The 21,983-nt window shown below is 45.5% G+C and overlaps 1 protein-coding gene across 4 annotated transcripts in view; it reads right to left on the reverse strand.

Annotated features, from left to right (window-relative positions):
* The window catches only part of MYO5B (myosin VB), a 330,461-nt gene that overhangs the window by 120,324 nt on the left and 188,154 nt on the right, over positions 1-21,983 (reverse strand). For all 4 annotated transcript variants that reach the window (XM_081942523.1, XM_081942520.1, XM_081942522.1 and 1 more), the window contains exons 15-17: positions 18,669-18,821; positions 15,706-15,803; positions 7,198-7,284 (exon numbers count right to left, since the gene is read on the reverse strand). In XM_081942523.1, the coding sequence (XP_081798649.1) occupies positions 7,198-7,284; positions 15,706-15,803; positions 18,669-18,821 (338 nt within the window). The remainder of the gene's footprint in view (positions 1-7,197; positions 7,285-15,705; positions 15,804-18,668; positions 18,822-21,983) is intronic.

Consider the following 21,983-nt stretch of genomic DNA (forward strand, 5'->3'; position numbering starts at 1 on the left):
TCAAGAGACAAGAAAATCACCAGGAAACCCTGAGGTAAAGATTCCTACAAAACTAATGTGAAACATTTTAAATTCCTCCATTATATCAGACTCCCAAAACCAAGAAGATCCACTGTGATTCTTCCCAGCTGATTTATTTACTGTTCCTCACCCATAGAAAGAGACAAACTAAAGCATTCTACCACTCCATATAGCAAATACTCTGGGAACTATTAGGGGAGAGCTGTCTCCCCCCTCATTCGCTCACGAGAACCATCTGACCTGAGTTGTCTCTTACTCCTCTGAAATGTACCCCCTCCCTCCTGGGAATCCAGACTACATTCCATCACAGTTATCACTGGAAAGCTTTAACACTGAACACGCACTACAGATCTTTAAAAAAAACAACCCTTAAGTCTGTATTTCTTTTTTAAGGCCATATCACATGCACATCAAAGGGCTACAATGAAAGGACAACATCCCCCGTGTGTCAGGCCTGTAGTTATGTTCCTTTTAGGATCTTTGGCCTGCCACACTTTTTAAATAAATTCTTATGCTGTTTCATTGGTATAGTAGTTGGGAGGGGGGAATAGAAAGGAGTAGGATTGTGGAATGTATTGTTATGGATTTTCTTAGAAGCTCAAGGTCGTCTTTTGTCTCCGCACCTCGACACCTGGCCGGAAGCAGAGGGGTGTAGATGCCAGCGTGGAAGATGAAGATTGGACCATGTGATGAATTATGGGGTGTGGGGATAGATGATGAACTTTCAACTGGGTGAACCCACAGGATGTACATTAGAGTTGAAATTTCATAGCATAATGCCAACATGTCTGTCTTATTAAATTGGAGCTTTAAGGATGACTTTGCCTTGGAAAATGATTTAATTCTGCATGATATTTGGAACGCTGACACAGTGACTGTTTTGCTGTTCTTTGTGTCCCCGTGAAGGGAAATGGAAAGTATTTTTCTAACATTTCAGTTTCAGTGAACGATAGCAAAACTTCAAAATGCTACTAGTTCAGATCAAGGTGCTATCTAGTCTGTTTCTATGAAGGCTAAACAAGAGGCCCTTCATTTGGTATTAATAATCATTTGGCTTTCTTTTTTTTTAATGTTCTGATGGTTTTACTGTATTTTGGATGCTTATATTTATTATCTCTTCATTTGTAAATGCTGGATGCTGAGATAAGTTTTGCAATATTCAATACTGAATATTATTTACAGTTAGTTCTCAACTTACAACAATCCATTTACTGACCATTCAAAGTTACGACGGCACTAAAAAAGTTCCGTTTCACACAGTTTCGACCTTTATAGCATCCCCTTGAACACATGATCAAAATTCAGATGTTTTGAAGGTACTGCTGCTGTGACCCAAGGTCATGGGATCACCTTTTGCGACCTTCTGACAAGCCAAATCAATGGGGAAGCCAGATTCACTTAAGAACGGTGTGACTAACTTAACAACTGCAATGATTCACTTAACAATGGTGACCAGAAAGGTCGTAAAAAGAGGCAAAATTTGCTTAACAAATTGGGCTCAATTGTGGTTGTAAGTCAAGGACTACCTATATATAGAAGAAGAGAGGTGCAATTGTAACATCAAGAACTGCATGAACAGGAAGGTGAGTGCCACAGGTGGGCACTACAGAGCCTGGGTGGGCATTATGGACAGGCACTACAGATGCGTGGGTGTGTGGTATGGAGTGCTGACAGGCACAGGAGCATGGGTGGGCAGGTGCTATGGAGTACAGGCAGGCATAGGAGCATGGGTAGGCCGATAGAGCATTGTCAAGTGTGATGTTGCAGAAGCAGAGTATATACTATGGAGCAGGGGTCACTAACCTTAGGGACCACTACATTCATAATTTTAAATTCTGTGGACCACTAATCTGAATTTTTAAAAAAAGATAAATAGCATTTGGTGCAATATAAAAAATGCAAATAATTTTTCTGCAAACCACCAAAATTGTCTCACGGACCACCAAGGTGTCTCCGTGGTCATGTGGCCGGCATGACTAAATGCTGAAGGTGCACGGAACACTGTTACCTTCCCACCAAAGTGGTCCCTATTTTTCTAATTGCATTTTTATGTGCTTTCGAACTGCTAGTTTGGCAGAAGTTGGGACAAGTCACGGGAGCTCACTCCATTACGCAGCACTAGGGATTCGAACTGCCGAACTGCAGACCTTTCTGATCGACAAGCTCAGCATCTTAGTCACTGAGCCACCATGTCCCTTTAGGGATTAAATAATAATTTCAGGAGCAGAAGAACAAACCAGTTGTCCCAAAAACATTTTTAAAAAAATTCTTGGAAGAAAAAGGAGAGAGTAGAGGACAAATTACATTTGTGACTCGGATAGTGTAGTGGCAGCCACGCCAAATCACAAGGACCCTGAAACATCCAGAGCATCTTTTCATGTCTGAGCGCACAAGCCGTCAATGTCTGCAGTAAAAAAAAATGGCACACTGTAGGTAGTGCTTCATTAAGGAATTCTGCTGACAGTCGGAAGTGATGGAAGGCCACAGGGCAGACTCCCTCTGAAGCAAATTGGCTCAGATCTTGCCTCTAAAACGACTGAAGATATCATTCTTACAAGCTGTCAAGTTTAAACTAGTAAATTCTCTCTATCATTTTGACAGATTACCATAAATATTATATAAAGGTCTTCCATTACTTTGAGAATGAAGGGTGAAATACGTTAAACAACTCCCCAAATTAATAGAGGAAGGAGGGAATTTCCTAGTAAGAGCTGCTAAACTTTACCCTGAAAAGTTTACTGTAGGAAAAAGATGATTACCGTATTTTTTGGAGTATAAGACGCACTGGAGTATAGGACGCACCAAGTTTTTGAAGAGGCAAATTTAAAAAAAAGATTTTGCACTCTGCAGACCTCCAAAAAATGTTCCGTAATTTTTTTCAATAGCCATAGCCTTTAGGAGGCTTGTAAAGTGCAAAATCTTTTTCTTTTTTTTAGCAAAAATGAGCAAAAACCGGTCCGTTCTTTGTGAAAGCAGGCCCATTTTTTGTCACAAAAAGGGCATGCATAGCATTTAGGAAGCTTATAGAGTGCTCCTGGGGGCTGGGGGGGGCATAATTGAGCAAAAATTGGCCTGTTTTTTTCTCATTTTTGCCCTCCCGAGCCCCCAGAGCATTCTGAAAACCTTCTAAAGGCTATGCGCGGCCATTTTGGTGAAGGGGCGGGGTTTCAAGAGGCAAAAAAATCCTGAATTCAGTGTGTAAGATGCACCCAAATTTTCAGCCTCTTTTTTTAGGCAAAAAGGTGTGTCTTATACTCCGAAAAATACGGTAATAGCTTTCCATTCTGCTAGTCCAGTGGAGCAGGAGGAATTTCTTATGAAATGCCTACAGATAGTCCTTGACTTACAAACCACAATGGAGCTTCAAATTTCTGTTGCTGAGAGACAGATAAGCAAATTTTGCCCCATTTTATTACCTTTCTTGCCACAGTTGTTAATTGAATCTTGCAGTTGAATCTGTCAGTGTGTATGAGAGTTCATGACTGGCAGAGACATGGTAACAAGCCAGCCAATGAATACGCATAGCAACTAAGTCAGCCAAGGAGGGCTGTTTGGAAACTGAAACAGTATTTGCTGGAGACAGCTAGGAGTCTGGGCGTGGCTTAGCTCTGCAGCTCTGAGTCTGTACTGAGCTCTAAACTGGTCTGCTGCTCGGAACTGAAACTGAAACTGTTCTCTCCTCTGCCTGTGCTTGCTTGTATTTGCTACCACGTTGGAAAACCTGCTTTTGGTATTGTATATTTACTTATGTATTATATTGTATATAAAAAGAAGTTAATGATTCCTGCTGAATCAGTTACCTCTGTGTGCTTTCTGGATCTGATTGCTGCAACAAACTCTGACAGAATCTGCAGTTGTTAAGTTAGGAACACAGCTGTTAAATATATTGGACTGGCTCGTTGACTTTGCTTGTCAGAAGATTGCAAAAGTTGATCACATGACACTGGAACATTGAATCTGGCATAACTACTGTAATTTTTGGAATACGAGACGTAACGGAGTATAAGACGCATCAATATTTTGAAGAGGTAAATTTTAAAAAAAGTGCACTCTGCAGGCCTCCCAAAGCCTCTGCATACCTCTTTTCTTTTGCAAAAAACAGGGCTTGCAGAGGGTTTGGGAGGCTTGTAGAGTGCTCCTGGGGGCAGCGGGGGGCAAAAACAAGCAAAAAACAGTCCGTTTTTCACTCGTTTTTGCCCTCCGCAGCCCCCAGGAGCACTTTGCAGGCTTCCCAAATCCTCTGGCCGTCCATTTTTGAGAAAAACGAGATGTGTGGGGGGCAGGGGGTCAGGAGGCCAAAAATGTTGTATTCAGTCTATAAGACGCACCCAGATTTTCACCCTCTTTGGGGGGGAAGGTGCATCTTATACTCCGAAAAATACGGTATTTGTCAGTGGCCACGTGTCAGAATTTTGATCATGTGACCATGGGGATGCTCCAACACTCATAAGTGTGAAAATTGGTCAAGAGTCGCTTTTTTTCAGGGCCTTTGTAACTTTGAACAGTCAGTACATGAACTGTTGTGTGTCAAAGCCGACCTGTAATAAGCTAACCTAAACTGTCTATATCCTGCTTGGTACAACGTTATCTAGAATTCCCTATTGCAGGTATCAAAGAAAGAAACCCTTCTCTACTCTGCCTCTCTGGAGATGGCTGGTGGACCATGCCTGGAGGACTTTCAACGCATACGAATCGGGCCTTTCAGTTTTTACAATTTCTGAGCCAAGGGTCGTATTTTAACTGAGGGGTACGCTGAAGGCCTCCTGCCAAAAACTAGCAACAAGAACAAAATTGTAAATTGGAATTAATGTACGTATTCTGAGTGTACATCAGTGTATGGTGCGTGACTCATAGTGGGTGACATGCTAGCACCTTGATGGCGAACCTAGGGCATGCGTGCCAGAGGTGGCACGCAGAGCCTTCTCTATGGGCACGCGCACCACCGCCGGCTGCTACTCATGCGTGCCGGCCAGCTGGTCTTCACAACCTGAAAACAGCCCCAATAAAGACTGTTTTCCAGGCTGTTTGGGGGCTTCTTAAGGCTGTTTTGGGGCCATTTTCCAGGCCCGAAAAATGCCCAAAAAGCAAGTATGTGCACACTGGTCAGCTGGTCTTCCAGTTTCCGGCACTGCAGCAAGCCCAATGCATGTGCGTTCCAGCTTGGGCACTTGGTGCCGAAAAGGTTGCCATCACGGAGTTAGCAAATCAGATGAGTTCGTAAAATCTAGGGACAGATGGAAACCAGCCTCCTTTGAAAAGGAGAGAGACAAACAGCCATTACATAAGGCAGGGGTGGGTAACTGTGGGTTCTTTACGACCTGTGGACTTCAATTCCCAGAATTCCTCAGCCAGCCCTGGCTCAGGAATTCTGGGAGTTGAAGTCCACAGGTCATACAGGGGCCATATTTGCCCACCTCTGACATAAGTCGTGAACAAAGGAGAGGCACAAAAGGCCTTGAATATTATTTTGATACGTAGCCTGCTTTAGCGATCCTAGCTTGCACTGAACAGCATCAATGCGACCACATTTCAGGCCATTCCTTACCAAACTCTTTCCATTATGACCAGGGTGTCATGTCCCATGGTCACATGACTGAAATTTGTGGCATTTTCTGCTGGTTTTCAGCAAAAAAACATTATTTGAGAGAGTGGATTAAGACTTATGACTGTGTGATTCCCTTAACAACTGCCCTTAAAAGAAATCACTGAACGATTGGATATGGCTAGGTGATGCCTCGAATTACGACTGAAATTCTCATCCCAGTTAAGGTTTTCAGTTGAGGAATACCTGTACCTTTTTCATCTTCATCTCAGGTATACTTTTGGATTGTGTAAAGTTGGACAAGCCCTCAAATTTACTTTTTGTAAATGAAAACAATGAGATGCAAACACACAGAAACACACAATCTCTCCATCATTGCTTTTCCCAAAGGAAGCAAAGCAAAATATTCAGATAATTTAAAATAGATTGAGACATTGATGTAGAACGTGTTTATATAGAGGAAGCTAAATTTGCTGACTGGTTAATCTATGCTTCAGATTCTCCCTGGTGTTTGACCTGTGGTCAGGGTATTATATCTATATCACAATACAGAGGTCAAGATTTATCTCTAAAATAGACCCCTCTGCTCCAAATGTGATTTTATATGCCAGCGAAGAAGGATGATATTTATTTTTGGAAAGAATCAATGCTATGAAAAAAATGATATCTTTAAAATTACACTGACCAGCACAACGGTTGCAAAGGAATTGTGTCATATAGCAGAAAATTCAGGCCGCATTCCTGAATGTACGCCAAATTCACCATAATATTGTATGTTGTTTTCTATGTTCAACAGGAACCGCATTTAAAGGGAGAAAAATGGCCTACAAACTGAGGACATACTACTAAACCCCAAAAAGTAAACTAACCACAGAATAGAATAGAATAGAATAGAATAGAATAGAATAGAATAGAATAGAATTACAGAGTTGGAAGGAACCTTGGAGGTCTTCTAGTCCAACCTTCTGCTTAGGCAGGAAACCCTACAGCACTACAAAATTGTTTAGGGTTCCATGCAAAATATTTTGAATGTTTCTCAATGCATATTTAAACCCTGTAGCTTTTCATGCAGGAGAAAGCAAGATTTCTTTTTTTGGGGGGGGGTGGGGATTGTCCAAGTTGAGCTTTACATAGAGAAGCAACTGGTTAAGGAGTTCTAAGGTTCTACCACAAAGTTCAAATTTCACAGAGAAAAGTTCAGATTTTTTTTTTATGCACTCTTAAATATTTCCCTGGTACACCTTTAGAGTAGGCTTTGCAATCTTGGCAACTTTATGACCTGTGGACTTCAACTCCCAGAATTCCACAGGCAGCCATGCTGGCTAGGGAATTCTGGGAGTCAAAGTCCACAAGTCGTAAAGTTGCCAAGGTTGAAGCCCCCTGCCCCAGAGTTGACTTTCTCAGTCTTTGTCTTCTGCATTGTTTTAAAGCAGTGTTTCTCAAACTTGGCGACTTTAAGTCCTGTGGACTTCAACTCCCAGAATTCCCCAGCCAGCTATGCTGGCTGGGGGATTCTGGGAGTTGAAGTCCACAGGACTTAAAGTCGCCAAGTTTGAGAAACACTGTTTTAAAGCATGGTTGTTATTGGGGGGGGGGGGAGCAGAAATATAGAATTGTTTTGTAGTGAAAGTCACCTGGATGGGTAGCCCGCTGCACTGATACGGATGGTCTCCAACACTCCACAAGCTCTTAGTTGTTGTACTGCTCTCTTTGGATCGAAGCTGTCAAGACACAATTGATGGCACTCATGAACATAGTTGTACAACACATTCTGATCCCAGTTCATTTATATGATCTATGAACTCAATTCTAAACTTAAGAATAACCTTCCTAAACTTTAAACACTTCAGTAAGCTTTGCACTGAACTCTCAACATGACTTTATTTATTTATCAATAATTTGATTACGTTTAGCAAGAGATAAAATACAAAAAAAGATGAAAATAGGAGGGAAAAGGGAAAGGTGTAGGGCAAAGGAGAAAAAAGAAAAAAAACATTTTCTGACACTTTTTAGAACAGTAGACTAAGATAGTAACATCCTCAACTTTTTACTTTTACATACTTATATATTCTAGCCATTTTTTAAATAACAAACTTATCTAATCAGAAAAATCTAAAATTTCATTTTTCCCCATTTCAAGCACAAAATCCAGAAGTGATTTCCAAGTAGAAGCAAAATTGGATGTGTTCAATTATTTTTTAATATAACTTTATTAAAAGAAACACAAAAGCAATTGTTCAGGAACATGTTTTACTGGGATCAAAGGGTATCAGATTTTTTTTTCAACTCAAACCATCGTAAACAGGGACTGGAAAATGTCACTACACGAGACAAGAAAATTGAAATGCTCCCTTCAGAATCTGTGAAGGGCGATCACGTGGAAGAGGACAAAGATTAACTCCTTATTGCCCTAAAGAACAGGACCGGATCAAATGAGATCAAGTCGGCTGAAGGAGGTTGATAATCAAACATTTTGACAATAAAATCAATTGCCTCGAAGGCTCCTTTTTTCTTTTCTTTTTCATAGAGCGCTTCAACCAATGTTCAAATTCATCCCATGTTGAGAATGTTCTCGGTTTCCAGGGATTAATTAAATTGTATTAGGTGGCCTCTGTGGTTCTTTCCAGTGCTATGATTTCATATCCTTTTTCTTGTGAATGGAGGCGAATATACGTGTCCCAGGAAAATGTGGCAGGAACCAATCTCAGTCGGTATATTGGTTTTAGTGACCAGATTTTTATTCTTCCAAGTTTTCCAACTTGTCGCTGGAGCCCATCCGCAGGGAACTTCGTTCTAGCCAAGAGCAGAGGTGGGCTTCAAAAATTTCAACAACAGGCTCTCTGCCAAGTTGCTGGGTGGGCGTGGCCATGGTGGGTTTTACATATTTGTTCTAACTACAGTAGTTTCCACCAAGGTCCTCTGTTCCGGCGGGAACAGAGGTTTAATCCTATTGGTCGAAGGGTCTGACAGCTCCCTATAAAAGGGCTGCTGTCAGACTCAACCTTCGCTGGATTGTTCTCACTTGTTGTACTTAATAAAGAGCTGTTGTTACCGTTAAGCCTGTGTGTGCCTATCCATTACCCAATCTAATACTGGTGACGAGGATGGGATTGGAAGGCAATTAGGCGAACCAAAAAAGAGCGTAGCAATCCAGCAAGTACATCCAGCCCGGAGCTCAGCGCGGCTTCGAGCAGCCATTTTTGAGCGGCAAACTCAAAACACCCCCAGAACACAAAATGGCCATGCATGTCACACCAACTCCGTATGACCCAGTCAGCGAGTACTGGGACTCATACATGGTACGATTTGACTGCTTCCTCGAGGCAAACTACCTCATGGGCCTTTCTGAAGGCCGCAAGAAGAACATGTTCCTCGGATACTGTGGCCAGGAAGTGTTCGAGATGGCGAAGACCTCTCTGAGCCGACACTGCTGCAATCAGTCGCCTGGTCCGTGCTCCAGCAGACGCTGAGGACCCACTATGCCCCCAAGCCATCCAAGCACGTTCGCCGGCATGAGTTTAATATCAAGAACCAGAAAGAGGGCGAGTCGATTAATGAGTAAGTTGCGGTGCTTCGCAAGGCCACCGGGTACTGAGAATTCCGAGACCTGGATGAGCTGATTCTGGACCACATAATTTGCGGCGTGCGGGACATTAACTTACAGAGGAGGTTACTCACTAAATCTAACCTCACTCTGCAGATCACCTTGGACAAAGCCAGGGCATCCGAATCAGCCATCAAATCTACTGAGACTCTGCAGCACCAAAGCACTGCACAAGACGCGCGAAAGAGTACACGTGTACATCGCAAGTCTGCAGAGCCCGAGAGCTCAGAGGGCAAGGAAGATGACAGCTGCCGCATGCGTATTAGCCACGCCCAACCACAGCACAAATTCAAACTGTGTCTCCTGCCTTGCGCTAGCTGCAGAGGGGACCATGCCAGATCAGCTTGCAGATCAGCTTGCAGTTTCAGTGACGCAACCTGCCAGCGCTGCGAGCGAAAGGGGCACATCACCAAGGTGTGCCGGAGCGAATTCCCTGCCACTACCTGGCAGCTTAGTAGTGCACCAACCCGCCAAACGAGGCCTAGCCAAGGGGCCTGGAAGCCACCACGGCACTCAGAGAGCGACGACAGAGTCACCCACCACACATCGATCAGACAAGTCCGCACCAGGTGGCCAAAAAAGCTGAAGGTCACAGTCCTCATCGAGGACTCTCCATGTGAGATGGAGATCGACACCGGGTCATCACTGACCATCATGCCATGGTCTACCCTAAAGCAGGCTATCCCTAGCCTAAAGAAGCAGCATCTTCGCACCTCTGACATCTGCCTACGAATTACCAGGGGAACCGGGTCCCCATCGTGGGCCAAGACACCTTCCAGGTGAAGTTCAAGCAGTTCAGTGGGAAACTCCCAGTGACAGTGGTCAGCAGCAACCTGCAGAGCCTCCTAGGTCTAGATTCGTTCCAAGCCCTGGGCCTAGAAGTGACCGGTATCAACGCCTTGAAAGATGACAGCGCTGAAGCCATCTTTAAGGAGTTTGAGGACGTCTTTGGCACCGGTCTGGATAAGTATGTGGGGACTCCAATTTCCTTTAGTTTGGACCCCAACATAGCCCCAGTAAGGCTAAAACCCAGGAGAGTATCTTTTGCTCTCCGCCCCAAAATTGACAGAGAGATTGACAAGCTCGTAGGCCAGGGAATCCTAGAGCCAGTCGATCACGCATGCTGGGAGACCCCTATAGTGACACCTGTCAAATCTGACAGGTCTGTCCGCATCTGCGCGGACTATAAGTGCACAATGAATAAAGCGCTACAACAAAGTGCCTACCCTGTACCCATTGTACAGCACCTCCTTCATTCATTAGGCCCCCGGCAAAGTATTCGCTAAATTGGACATGGCACAGGCATACCAACAATTGCCTGTAGATGGCACTACGGTGGAGGCCCAAACCATTGTCATGCACAGGGGTGCATTCAAATGTCACCGCCTGCAATTTGGCGTTGGCATCGCCCCTGGACTGTTCCAAAGTGTCATGGAACGGCTTTTGCAGGGGCTTCCAGGAGTCGTCCCCTATTTCGACAACATCTTGGTATCGACTGCAAATGCGGCACAACTTTTCAAACATGTACGAACAGTTTTGGCTCAAATTAGAGACAAAGGCCTCCGTCTCAAAAAAGAGAAATGCCAAATTAACGTGCCAAAGGTTGAATTCTTAGGGCACCTAATTGATGGCTCTGGGATTCACCCGACCACACAAAAAATTAAAGCAATTCAGGATACCCCCACACCTCGCAATCAAACCGAGCTGCAGGCGTTCCACGGGCTCCTTAATTTCTACAGCATCTTTCTTAAACAGAAAGCCACTGTTGCTGAGGCCCTATATCATCTCCTGGCTAAGAACGCGAAGTGGTCCTGGGGCAGAGCCGAGGCTGCCGCATTTGCCACGGTAAAACAACTCCTGTTGGTGGACTCCTTTCTGGTACAATACAGCCAGACCCTGCCGTTGGTGCTGACCTGCAACACTTCCCCGTTCGGCGTCGGCGCTGTCCTCAGCCACCGCATGTCCAACGGAACCGAGGCCCCTATTGCCTTTTACTCAAGAACCTTGTCTGCTGCAGAGTGGAACTATAGCCAGCTGGACCATGAGGCTTTGGCTGCAGTGGCCTGAGTAAAGAGGTTCCATGAGTATCTATATGGCCGTGACTTCAAACTGATTACGGACCACAAGCCGTTGTTGGGCTTACTGGCTGGGGACCGACCTACCCCAGTGTCATTATCACCTCGAATGACCAGATGGACCATCTTCCTAGCTGCCTACTCCTACTGTCTCATCCACCAACCAGGCTCCACTTTGGGGCACGATGACGCTCTAAGCTGCTGTCCACTGCCTGAACTTCTCGCTGACCCTACCCCTTGTTGGGGCTGATTTCAAAATGTATTTTGCCAAATGCGATGAGTTATCGGTTGTAAATGGCTGTTTAGTGAGGGGGGACTGGGTCGTTGTTCCACCCAAACTGCACATTGCAGTATTAGAAACTTTACACATAGGGCATCATGGAATTGTCAGGATGAAGTCTTTGGCTAGGAGTTACGTGTGGTGGCCTAACATGGACAGGGAGATCGAAGAATGGGTGGCTACCTGCACACTGTGCCAGGAGTCCAGACCAGCTCCCCCAGAGGCACCCGCTAAGGAATGAGAGCGACCTCGAGCAGCATGGTCTAGGGTGCACATTGACTTTGCTGGCCCAGTTCACGGCCAGACATTTCTCATAGTTGTGGACGCCTACTCGAAATGGTTAGAGGTAGTCCTGATGACCTCCACAACGGCAGAAGCAGTCTTCAAGGTGCTACAGAGACTTTTCTCCACGCACAGCCTGCCTGATGTCTTGGTTTCTGACAATGGGCCCCAGTTCACAGCCATGCAGTTTGAGACCTTCCTAGCAGCTCAGGGAATCAGGCATGCCCTGGTCGTGCCATTCCATCCGGCCTCCAATGGTCAGGCGGAGAGAATGTTGAGATCTGCAAAAGAGGCCCTCTCTAGGATGGGCCTGGGAGATTGGCACACACGGGTTGACCACTATTTGCTAATTCAGCACATCACACCCAATGCCACTACAGGGAGAAGCCTCTCTGAGCTTCTCATGGGTCGCCGGCTAAGGTCGCACTTAGACCGGCTACACCCCAATTATTCTGCCTCATCGCCCCCAGACTCCACAAGCAAGATTTGGACATTTAGCATAGGGGATTCGGTATGCGCCCACAACTATGCTGGGGGAACTCTGTGGATTCCTGCCAAAGTAATAGGCATCACCGGCCCTTGCTCTTACCTCCAAGGCATATTGACCAACTTCGTGGCCGCCTCTCCAACTCCACTCTTAGACAACCAGAGGTAACTCCTGCACAAGTTAGCCAAAGCCCTACCCAAACGGAGCAAACACTCACTCCTTCCACAGCCAGCTCAAGCCCGAGGGTACCGGGAAACTTATCTGGTTATGTTGCAGGTCCACAGTGAGCTCCGAGCGAACCGGCTCTAGAAGCTCCAGCCGCGGCCTGTGAAAGGTTCCAGGAACTTCCACCAAGCGGAGCTGCAGAGCAAACAGGTCCAACCGACCTGTCCAAGGAAACCCCTCATACTGAACTGCGCAGGTCCAGCAGAGCTACCCAAAAGCCCGTCTACCTGCGTGACTACATAACAAGTAGGATTGTTCCATCCAAGAGGGGAGGGGTGTTAGATACTTGTTCTAACTACAGTAGTTTCCACCAAGGTCCTCTGTTCCGGCGGGAACAGAGGTTTAATGCTATTGGTCAAAGAGTCTGACAGCTCCCTATAAAAGGGCTGCTGTCAGACTCAACCTTCACTGGATTGCTCTCACTTGTTGTACTTAATAAAGAGCTGTTGTTACCGTTGAGCCTGTGTGTGCCCATCCATTACCCAATCTAACAGTGGGCATGGCCTAGTCAGCCTCCTGCACCACAGGGGGGGGGGGGCGTTTTCATCTTCCCCAGACTATGGAGGCTTTCCTCAAGGCTCTGGGAGGATGAAAATGGCCTCACCCAGACTCCAGAAGCCCTCTGAAACTTCCAGAAGGCCCCTTTTCCGCCCTCTGCACTTATCTCGCATCCAAAACGGGCCGCGTGGAGACTCCTGGGAGGGGAGTGGTGGGAGGGGCTGGGGCAGCCAGGGGTGAGATTTGGAGGTTCTCTGAACCAGCCGTAACATTAGCTACAGGTTCTCCCGAACCTGGCCGAACCTGTAGCAGCCCACTCCTGGCCGAGAGGCTAGCAGAGTGTTAGCCAAACACCTTAATAGTCAGCCATCCCCAATCAACATCTAAAAAGCCACACACAACAAGCACCGCTTAAATACCATACATAGAATAGCCCAGAGAAGCACAGGCTCTGCTAGAGAGAAGTTCCCTGAGGATGGGCTCCAGCATGAATCCGAAAGCTGGGAAGGCGAAACCTCTGGTTCCAGATTACATCCTTTTCCCTGTGTTCTTAGAATGAAAAGTAGGGAGTAATACATCATCCAGGTGCAGAACATGTATTTAATTTCTTTAATCAAAGAAGATTTTATGGGACATTTAGGACACATTTTTCATTAGACAGCTTCCTATTGTTTCTTCTCTGTTGTGAAGTAAACTTGAGATATGTTCACTCAAATTATAGTTTAAACCTCAAGGAATGAGATTCTTTTTGGAGAGTCATTGAGGCCACGCTCCCGACAGATAAAACTCCACGTGGCTTCAATGACTCTCCAAAAAGAATGCAAATGACCAGCTGTCTGCAAGGAGTATAAATCCTTCCATTCTGCACCATCCAGTCAGAGCCAAAGAAGCTTCTTGGAAGAGAAATGAAATGTCTCCAAAGAAAAACAAGGAAGTCCAGTTGCCTCTTGAAAAAGGGAAAAGGGGGGCTTGGGACTTTTGTTTTATTCTATTGTGAGCTTCCAGCAAGAGTTAACCAATTCAAGTGTTTTCCCCAACACATGAAGGAAGGAGGGTGGGAACGGTAGTCAGTCTAACTCCCTTGCTTCCTTCACTCTCATCACTGACTGGCCTTCTGGAACTTGTAGCCCAACACAACTTTTTGTTAAGGTCTTGGTCTTGTATCACCATGTTAAGGTTAAGGTCTTGGTCTTGTATCACCATGAATATAACGCAACAAGGTAGATATGATACTTAACGAAGCATAGCACAATATGCTTTCATGGACAACTGCTTTATATTTGTTGTCTCTGTGGAAGATGACACTGGAATAAAAGTGGTCCATTCACTTGGCGGTAAAGGAGTGGATTTTACTCCGCTAGTCATTGCCAACGACTTTAAGGGATGGTGCTCATCTCATTTCAAAGCCAATGGACCAGCGCTGTCCGAAGACAGTTTCACAGTCATGTGGCTAGCATGATGTCACACAGCGCTGTTATACAGCACTTGGCTGTATATCCCTAGAAAAATAATAGCTGAGTTTGCACTGTTTTACCACGTTTGGTTACACGCTAAAAACGCCTTCGAGTTGATTTGCCACTGCCATTTTCCAGGGACTTATTTCCATTTCCGAGTTGAACCTATAGCTCAGGTGGTCTCAGACCCAAGTTTAGCAAGAACGGAACGTGGCTAACGATCAAATCCACCCATGTTTGGTTAGGTACTGCAATCTGCTGAATACACGACAACTATGTGGGTCAGCACAACGGAGTGAGTCATTATGCAACTAAGGTGAAACCAAACACAACAGCCACCTGGGGAATTCTGGGAGTTGACGTCCACACACCTTAAACTTGCTAAGGTTGACAAAAAAGTACTCTAAAGCACTTTTTGGGGCTTATAATTATAACACGGTTGACATAACATACTAAGCAGCAAATATTTCACAGAATCGCCGCTGTGAGATAAGCGGTTATTGTCTCAATTGTGTAGATAGATAAGTACGCTAAAGTTAAAACTGGCTAAGTCACAAGGTTCATGACTATCCCAGTTAAGGCGGTTGTGTAAAGACAGCTAAGGGTTCCTAATCAGAACACGTAGTCTGCAACTTACAACCACAAATTGAGCCCCAGATTTCTGTGGTTAAGTGATACAGTTGTTAAGTGAGTTTCATCCGATTTTACGACATTTCTCGGACCTTTCTTATCACACTTGTTAAGTGAATCGTTGCAGTTGTTAAATTACTAGCATCTTTGTTAAGTGAACCTGGCTTCCCCATTGACTTTGCTTGTCAGAAGGTCACCAAAGGTGATCACATGGCCCCGGGACACTGCAACCGTCATAAATATGAGTCAATTGCCAAGCATCTGAATTTTTTGCCATGGGGAGGCTGCAATGGTCATACATGTGAAAAACGGTCATAAGTCAGTTTTTGCAGTGCTGTTGTAATTCTGAACACTCACTAAACCAGGGGTGTCCAAACTTGGGAACTTTAAGACTTGTGGACTTCAACTCCCAGAATTCCCCAGCCAGCCAATTCTGGGAGTTGAAGTCCACAAGTCTTAAAGTTCCCAAGTTTGGATACCCCTGCACTAAACAAACTGCTATAAGTCAAGGACTAACTGTTTTCATGACACATATTTCACAATCTCTTTGCCCTTTGCCTTTCATCAAGTTACAGAATCTCCGGTCTCATCAGAAAGCAATGCTTACCGGAAAGGCAGCTTCTCATCATTGGGCTTGATACACCGAACATAATGGGGAGTGGTAGCATTCAGGGTCTCCATTAACAGGTGCAATGAATTGCGAAACTGAAAGAGGAAAAAAAAATAGTAACTCTGCAGGAAGCGGAGAAAGGTGACAAGGCTCGTTTTACAGCTAAACATGGATGAAATGGCCAAGCAACTCTGTAGAGTGTGACGGACAGCATATAAATTTAATAATACATAAATACATTTAACAAAGGGGGAATTAAGAATTTCGAGCAGAAATGCAGAATGACAGAGTTGGAAGGGGTTCTGGAGGTCTTCTAATCCACCCCTGCTCAAGCACAAGAGCCTATAACCATGACGGCCAACCTATGTCACATAGTGGCACGCAGAGCCATGTCTCCGGGCATGTCAGCTGTCGCCCACTGCTCTTCCGGGTTTCGGCGTGCTGACCAGCTGGTCTTCATGTGCCTGGGAGTGCTGGAAACAGGAACAGCAGCTGCCCCGTGCGCATGCGCTCGCCGGGAAGACGATCTTCCAGTTTCTGGCACACACATGTGCATTGGCCAGTTGGTCTTCATGTGCGCATGCATGCCAGAAACCAGAAGACCAGGGGGCCGGTGCACATACACATGGAAACTGGATGATCATCTTCCTGGTGCATGAATGCGCACCAGGCGGCGGCTGCTCTATCGGTTTCTGGCACACACATGCGCAATGACCAGTTGGTCTATGCACCAGAAGACTAGGTGGCCAGTATGCATGCATGCGCCAGAAATCAAAAGTGCAGCCCCTGTTGCAGCGGTGCCGAAAAGGTTCACCAACACTGGCCTATACCATTCCAGACAAATAGTTGTCCAGTCTCTCCTTAAAAATCTCCAGTGATTGGAACAGGCTGGGGAATTCTGGGAGTTGAAGTCCACACATCATACATTTGCTAAGGTTGAGAAAGAGTTAGACGGAGACTACCAGCAAACCAATGAATGAACCCAGCGGCGGATTAAGGCTCACTGGTGTCCTAAGCACTGATAAATATTGGTGCCCCTCAGTGGTGGGTTTCAAATTTTTTTAGAACCTCTTCTGTACGTGTGGCCTGCTTTGTGGGAGTGGCCTGCCAGCCATGTGACAGGGTGGGAGTGGCTTGGCAGTCATGTGACTGGGTGGGCGTGGCCAACTTGTAAAATGTGGTGAAACTCACTTAACAACGCTCTTGCTTAGCAACCAAAATGTGGGCTCAGAAACTCTGGCATTTGAAGCACGCAAGTCTTAAAGCTGTCAAGTTACAAGACCCTCGCACCCCTAACCCTTTAGGAAAAGAAAACCCCAGGGGTGTTCAAACTTGACAGCTTTAAGACTTGTGGACTTCGACTCCCAGAATTCCTCCTCTCCCTCTTCATCTTGATGATGTGTGGAAGGAGCAGGGGGAGGGAGCTGGAATCGCTTCTAAACGGCACTGTAGATTTGTGGAACCTCTTCTATAGAAGAGGTTAGAACTGGCAGGAACCCACCCCTGGTGCCCCTCCTTTGTACAGACTGTACAAATCTGCATTGTTTTTTTTTTCTTTCTCAACTTTGTGGTGCCTCCTTTGGGCCTGGTCCTCTTAAGCATGTGCTTAGTCTGCTTAATGGTTAATACACGACTGAATGAACCAGTTAGCGAGACTTTCTGCTCTTCAACCTATCTGTCTTTTCATCTCCTGATTCCAGCCAGGAAGCAGGTTCTGTTTGGAAGGTACCATGACTACTTCTTGGCTCCTGCTAAAGATCTTTGCTTCCTAAACTCTCACTAAACTCAACATTCAATATAAACATTGTTCTACATTCTGATTCTGATGCTAGGAAACGAAGGAGGAATTGCAGTAAAGACAAAAACTTATGAACAGTTGCAGGAGTTGGGTATGGCCAGTCTAGAGAAAAGAAGGACTAGGGGTGAACTTGATAGCAGTATTCCACAAAGAAGAGGTGGCCAAATTATTTCCCAATGGACCAGAAGGCAGAATAAGAAGCAATGGATGAAAACTAAAACTAAGCAACCTGGAATGAAGGAGAAACTTAATAACAGTGAGGACAATTAACCATTAGAATGGCTTGCGTCCAGAATTTGTAGGGGCTTCATCACTGGAGGTTTTTAAAGAAAAGACTGGCCAGCTACCTATCTGAAATGGCTTAGGGTCTCCTGTTTGAGCAGGGGGTTAGACTAGAAGACCAGCTTCCGGGTCCATTCTGGTTTATTTTGGGGGGGAAAGCAATGTACTTCCTCTATCCCAGGGTCCTAGGGAAAACACTGAAAAAATCTTCAACTTAGAATGAGTCTTTGTATGATCTTGCATGATAATGGGATGTGTGCCCTTTGAAATTCTCCCAAAAGTGGTAATTGGGAGAAAGATATAATATATTGATTTTAGTTTCCCCCCCCTTCATATGGGGCAATCTTGAATGCACTCTATAGCCTCTATAGCCCTGGCAATTATTCACTGATAACATTATAACTTGGATGGGTCAGAAGCAGAGGTGGGCTGCTGGGGGTTTGGGAGAACCTCTAGCTAAGATTCTGTGCAGGCTGAAGAACCCTCAAATCCCACTCCTGGCTGGCCCCGCCCACCCCCACCCCTACCAGGAGTTCCCACGCGGTCCGTTTTGGGTGCAGGTAAGTGCAGGGCGTGCACGGAGGCTCAGGGAGGGTGATAAACGGGCCTACCGGAAGTTCAGGAAGGCCAGAAACGGGCGCCTACAGAGCTTGGGGAGGCCTTTTTTTGCCCTCCCGGAGGCTCAAAGAAATCCTCCGGAGCCCAGGGAGGGCAAAAACGCCCCTTCCGCTGTGGTGCAGGAGACTGACAAATCCACACCCACCATGGCCACACCCACCCAGCAACCGGGAGATTACCCCTTGCTAACATTTTTGAAGTCCACCCCTGGCCAGAAGTAAGAAAAACACAGAAGCTGACTTTAAAAAAGGCAGCTTTGTACCTGGTGCCCCACTGTTTTCTTGTGTTCTTTATTGGCTGCTTTTACAGTTGGACGAGCCGAGCGGATATTGATTTTGGAAGAAGTTTTCTTTCCAGGAGGAGCAGCTGGAGCAGGGTTTTTTTCGTCGTGGAACAACTCCACAATCACTGGGTACTAGAAAGAAGAAATAAAAAAAAGCTGTTATCTTTCTTCAGCTGTCAAGCAACAAAACATAATTTTCTTAGCAAAGAAACATGCTCTCCTCAATGGATGGTGAAACCCACACCAAATATCAGCAGTATCGGTGTCAATGAAACCAAACCGCCGTTGTATATTCCAAAACTAAACAAAGTAGTGGTGGCATTCAAATAATTTGGCAACCCGTTCTCTGCCCTAATGATTTCCAGTTCTGCTCAGAAAGTTAACAAACGTTTCTCCCGAAGTGTTGCGACCTGGCTGAATCCCACCACTGTAACAAAGCCCCATTGCATTGCTTGCTATTGTTGGTTTTATCATTTTTAATCCCTTGATTAAAATCTGGTGCTGGAGAAGACTCCTGCGAGTCCCTTGCAAGGTGATCAAACTGGGAAGAGGAGATCAACCCTGACAGTTCTTTGTAAGGGCAGATCCTGAAGTTGAAACTCAAATCCTTTGGCCACCTAATGAGAAGGAAGGACTCCCTGGAGAAGAGCCTCATGCTGGGAAAGATTGAGGGCAAAAGAAGAATGGGACGACAGAGAAGGAGGTGGCTGGATGGAGTCTCTGAAGCAGTAGGTGTGAGCTTAAATGGACTCTGGGGGAAGGGAGAGGACAGGAAGGCCTGGAGGAACGTTGTCCATGGGGTCGCAATGGTTTGGACACGACTCAGTAACTAACAACAACAACAATCCCTTCACAATAGGTCTGGGGGGAAGGTTGAAATTTGAAAATCACTTTGCTGGAGTAGGACTATACCCATCTAACAACATTCTGACGGTGATCTCTACATCTATCAAGAAACTCACAGGTAGAGCCCTCTTTCCAATGCTGCTCCCGTCTACTCAGTAGGTAAGGATGGGCAAGTCATAGAAAATGGAATCATAGGGCTGGAAAGGACCTTGGAGATCTTGTGATCCAACCCGCTGCTCAGGATAGGACACCTAATATTATCCTGGTCAAATGACTGTCTATTTTGGAAAATCTCCAGTGATGGAGGACTCACAACTCCAGGAGGCAAGCCATTTTACTGATCAATTGTTCTCACTGTCAGAAAATTTCTCCTTACTTCTAGGGTGGATTTCTTCAATAAGCTTCCACCCATTGTCCTGCCTTCTGGTGCTTTGGAGAATAAGTCAGTCCCCTCTTCTCTGTGACAGGAGTGAAATTCATTTTTTTTTTACTATGGGTTCTGTGGGCGTGACTTGGTGGGTGTGGCAGGGGAAGGATACTGCAAAATCTCCATTCTCTCCCCTCTCCAAGGAAAGAATACTGCAAAATTTCCATTCTCTCCCCACTCCAGGGAAAGGATACTGCAAAATCTCTGTTCCCACCCCACTCCAGGGAAAGGATATTGCAAAATCTCCATTCCCTCCCCACTCCCGGGAAAGGATACTGCAAAATCTCTGTTCCCACCCCACTCCAGGGAAAGAATACTGCAAAATCTCCATTCTCTCGCCACTCCAGGGAAAGGATACTGCAAAATCTCTGTTCCCACCCCACTCCAGGGAAAGGATATTGCAAAATCTCCATTCCCTCCCCACTCCCGGGAAAGGATACTGCAAAATCTCTGTTCCCACCCCACTCCAGGGAAAGAATACTGCAAAATCTCCATTCTCTCGCCACTCCAGGGAAAGGATACTGCAAAATCTCTGTTCCCACCCCACTCCAGGGAAAGAATACTGCAAAATCTCCATTCCCTCCCCACTCCCGGGAAAGGATACTGCAAAATCTCTGTTCCCACCCCACTCCAGGGAAAGAATACTGCAAAATCTCCATTCTCTCGCCACTCCCGGAAAAGAATACTGCAAAATCTCTGTTCCCACCCCACTCCAGGGAAAGAATACTGCAAAATCTCCATTCTCTCGCCACTCCAGGGAAACGATACTGCAAAATCTCTGTTCCCACCCCACTCCAGGGAAAGAATACTGCAAAGTCTCCATTCTCTCGCCACTCCCGGGAAAGAATACTGCAAAATCTCTGTTCCCACCCCACTCCAGGGAAAGAATACTGCAAAATCTCCATTCTCTCGCTACTCCAGGGAAAGGATACTGCAAAATCTCTGTTCCCACCCCATTCTGAGGCTAGCCAGAGGTGGTATTTGTTGGTTCTCCAAACTACTCCAAACTTCCACTTCCGGTTCTCCAGAACCTGTCAGAACCTGCTGAATTTCACCCCTGCCTTCAAGTATTGGAAAACAGCTATCATGTCCCCCCCCCCCACCAATTCTTCTCTTTGATAGGCTAAACATATACAGCTCCTTCAATTGTTCATCACATTATTTAGCCTTCAGATGGCTTATCATTCTTTCGGTCTTCTCGGAACACGTTCTATGGTGTCCGCGTCTTTTTTTGTGACTGAATGCAGCCTTCCACGTTTGGAAACTTTTAAGATCTTGTGGACTTCAACTCTCAAAATTCTACAGCTAGCGTGGTTGGCTAGGGAATTCTGGGAGTTGAAGTCCACAAGTCTTAAAGATTGAACACCCCTGGTGCAGTGCTGAGAATGAGTAAATTCTCAAAGTTCCTTCTTTGTTACTGAATCTCTCTGATCTTTCCCCTAATCTGAGGCTGCTTCCTTCTGATTTTCTTCCACCACCCCTATGCACAGAGCACAGGTTGTTGGATTCTCCTCCTGGCAGGATATAGTAGCTTTGATACTAGGCTTTGCCTATTCCTATAACAGTTCCCCTTTTTAAAAAAAAAACCTACGTAACATGTTTCACTAATTTTCGTTCAGGTCATATTTCTGCTTCCAAGATTGTTCAACCAAAAAGGTGCTTCAACCTCTAACCGGTCTGCCCCATTTAAGAAGATCAGTCCACAATGCTTGCTAGAATAACAAGAAGCAGCACATTCCCACAATTGTTTTCATTAAGACAAGACCGCAATTTGTCATTTACTGCGTCCTGAGATTGATGGGCTCAATTCTGTTTGCATGTTTGGCAAAAGCCTCTTGAGGAAACCATCTGTTTGGGCAGAGTGGTTTTCTGACTTGACACACAACTGTCTATCTGCTTCGTGCTTGCAAGTTTTATTTTAATATCGGCTGCCAAGGAAACCCCTTAGCCTAAATCTCCTGCCTCCAGCAAGCTTTCATTGTTTTAACACCTTCAGGAAAATTGTCACTTCATTCCTGAGA

This window comes from Natrix helvetica, assembly GCF_964273705.1.
Source record: "Natrix helvetica genome assembly, chromosome: 2".
NCBI lineage: Eukaryota > Metazoa > Chordata > Lepidosauria > Squamata > Natricidae > Natrix > Natrix helvetica.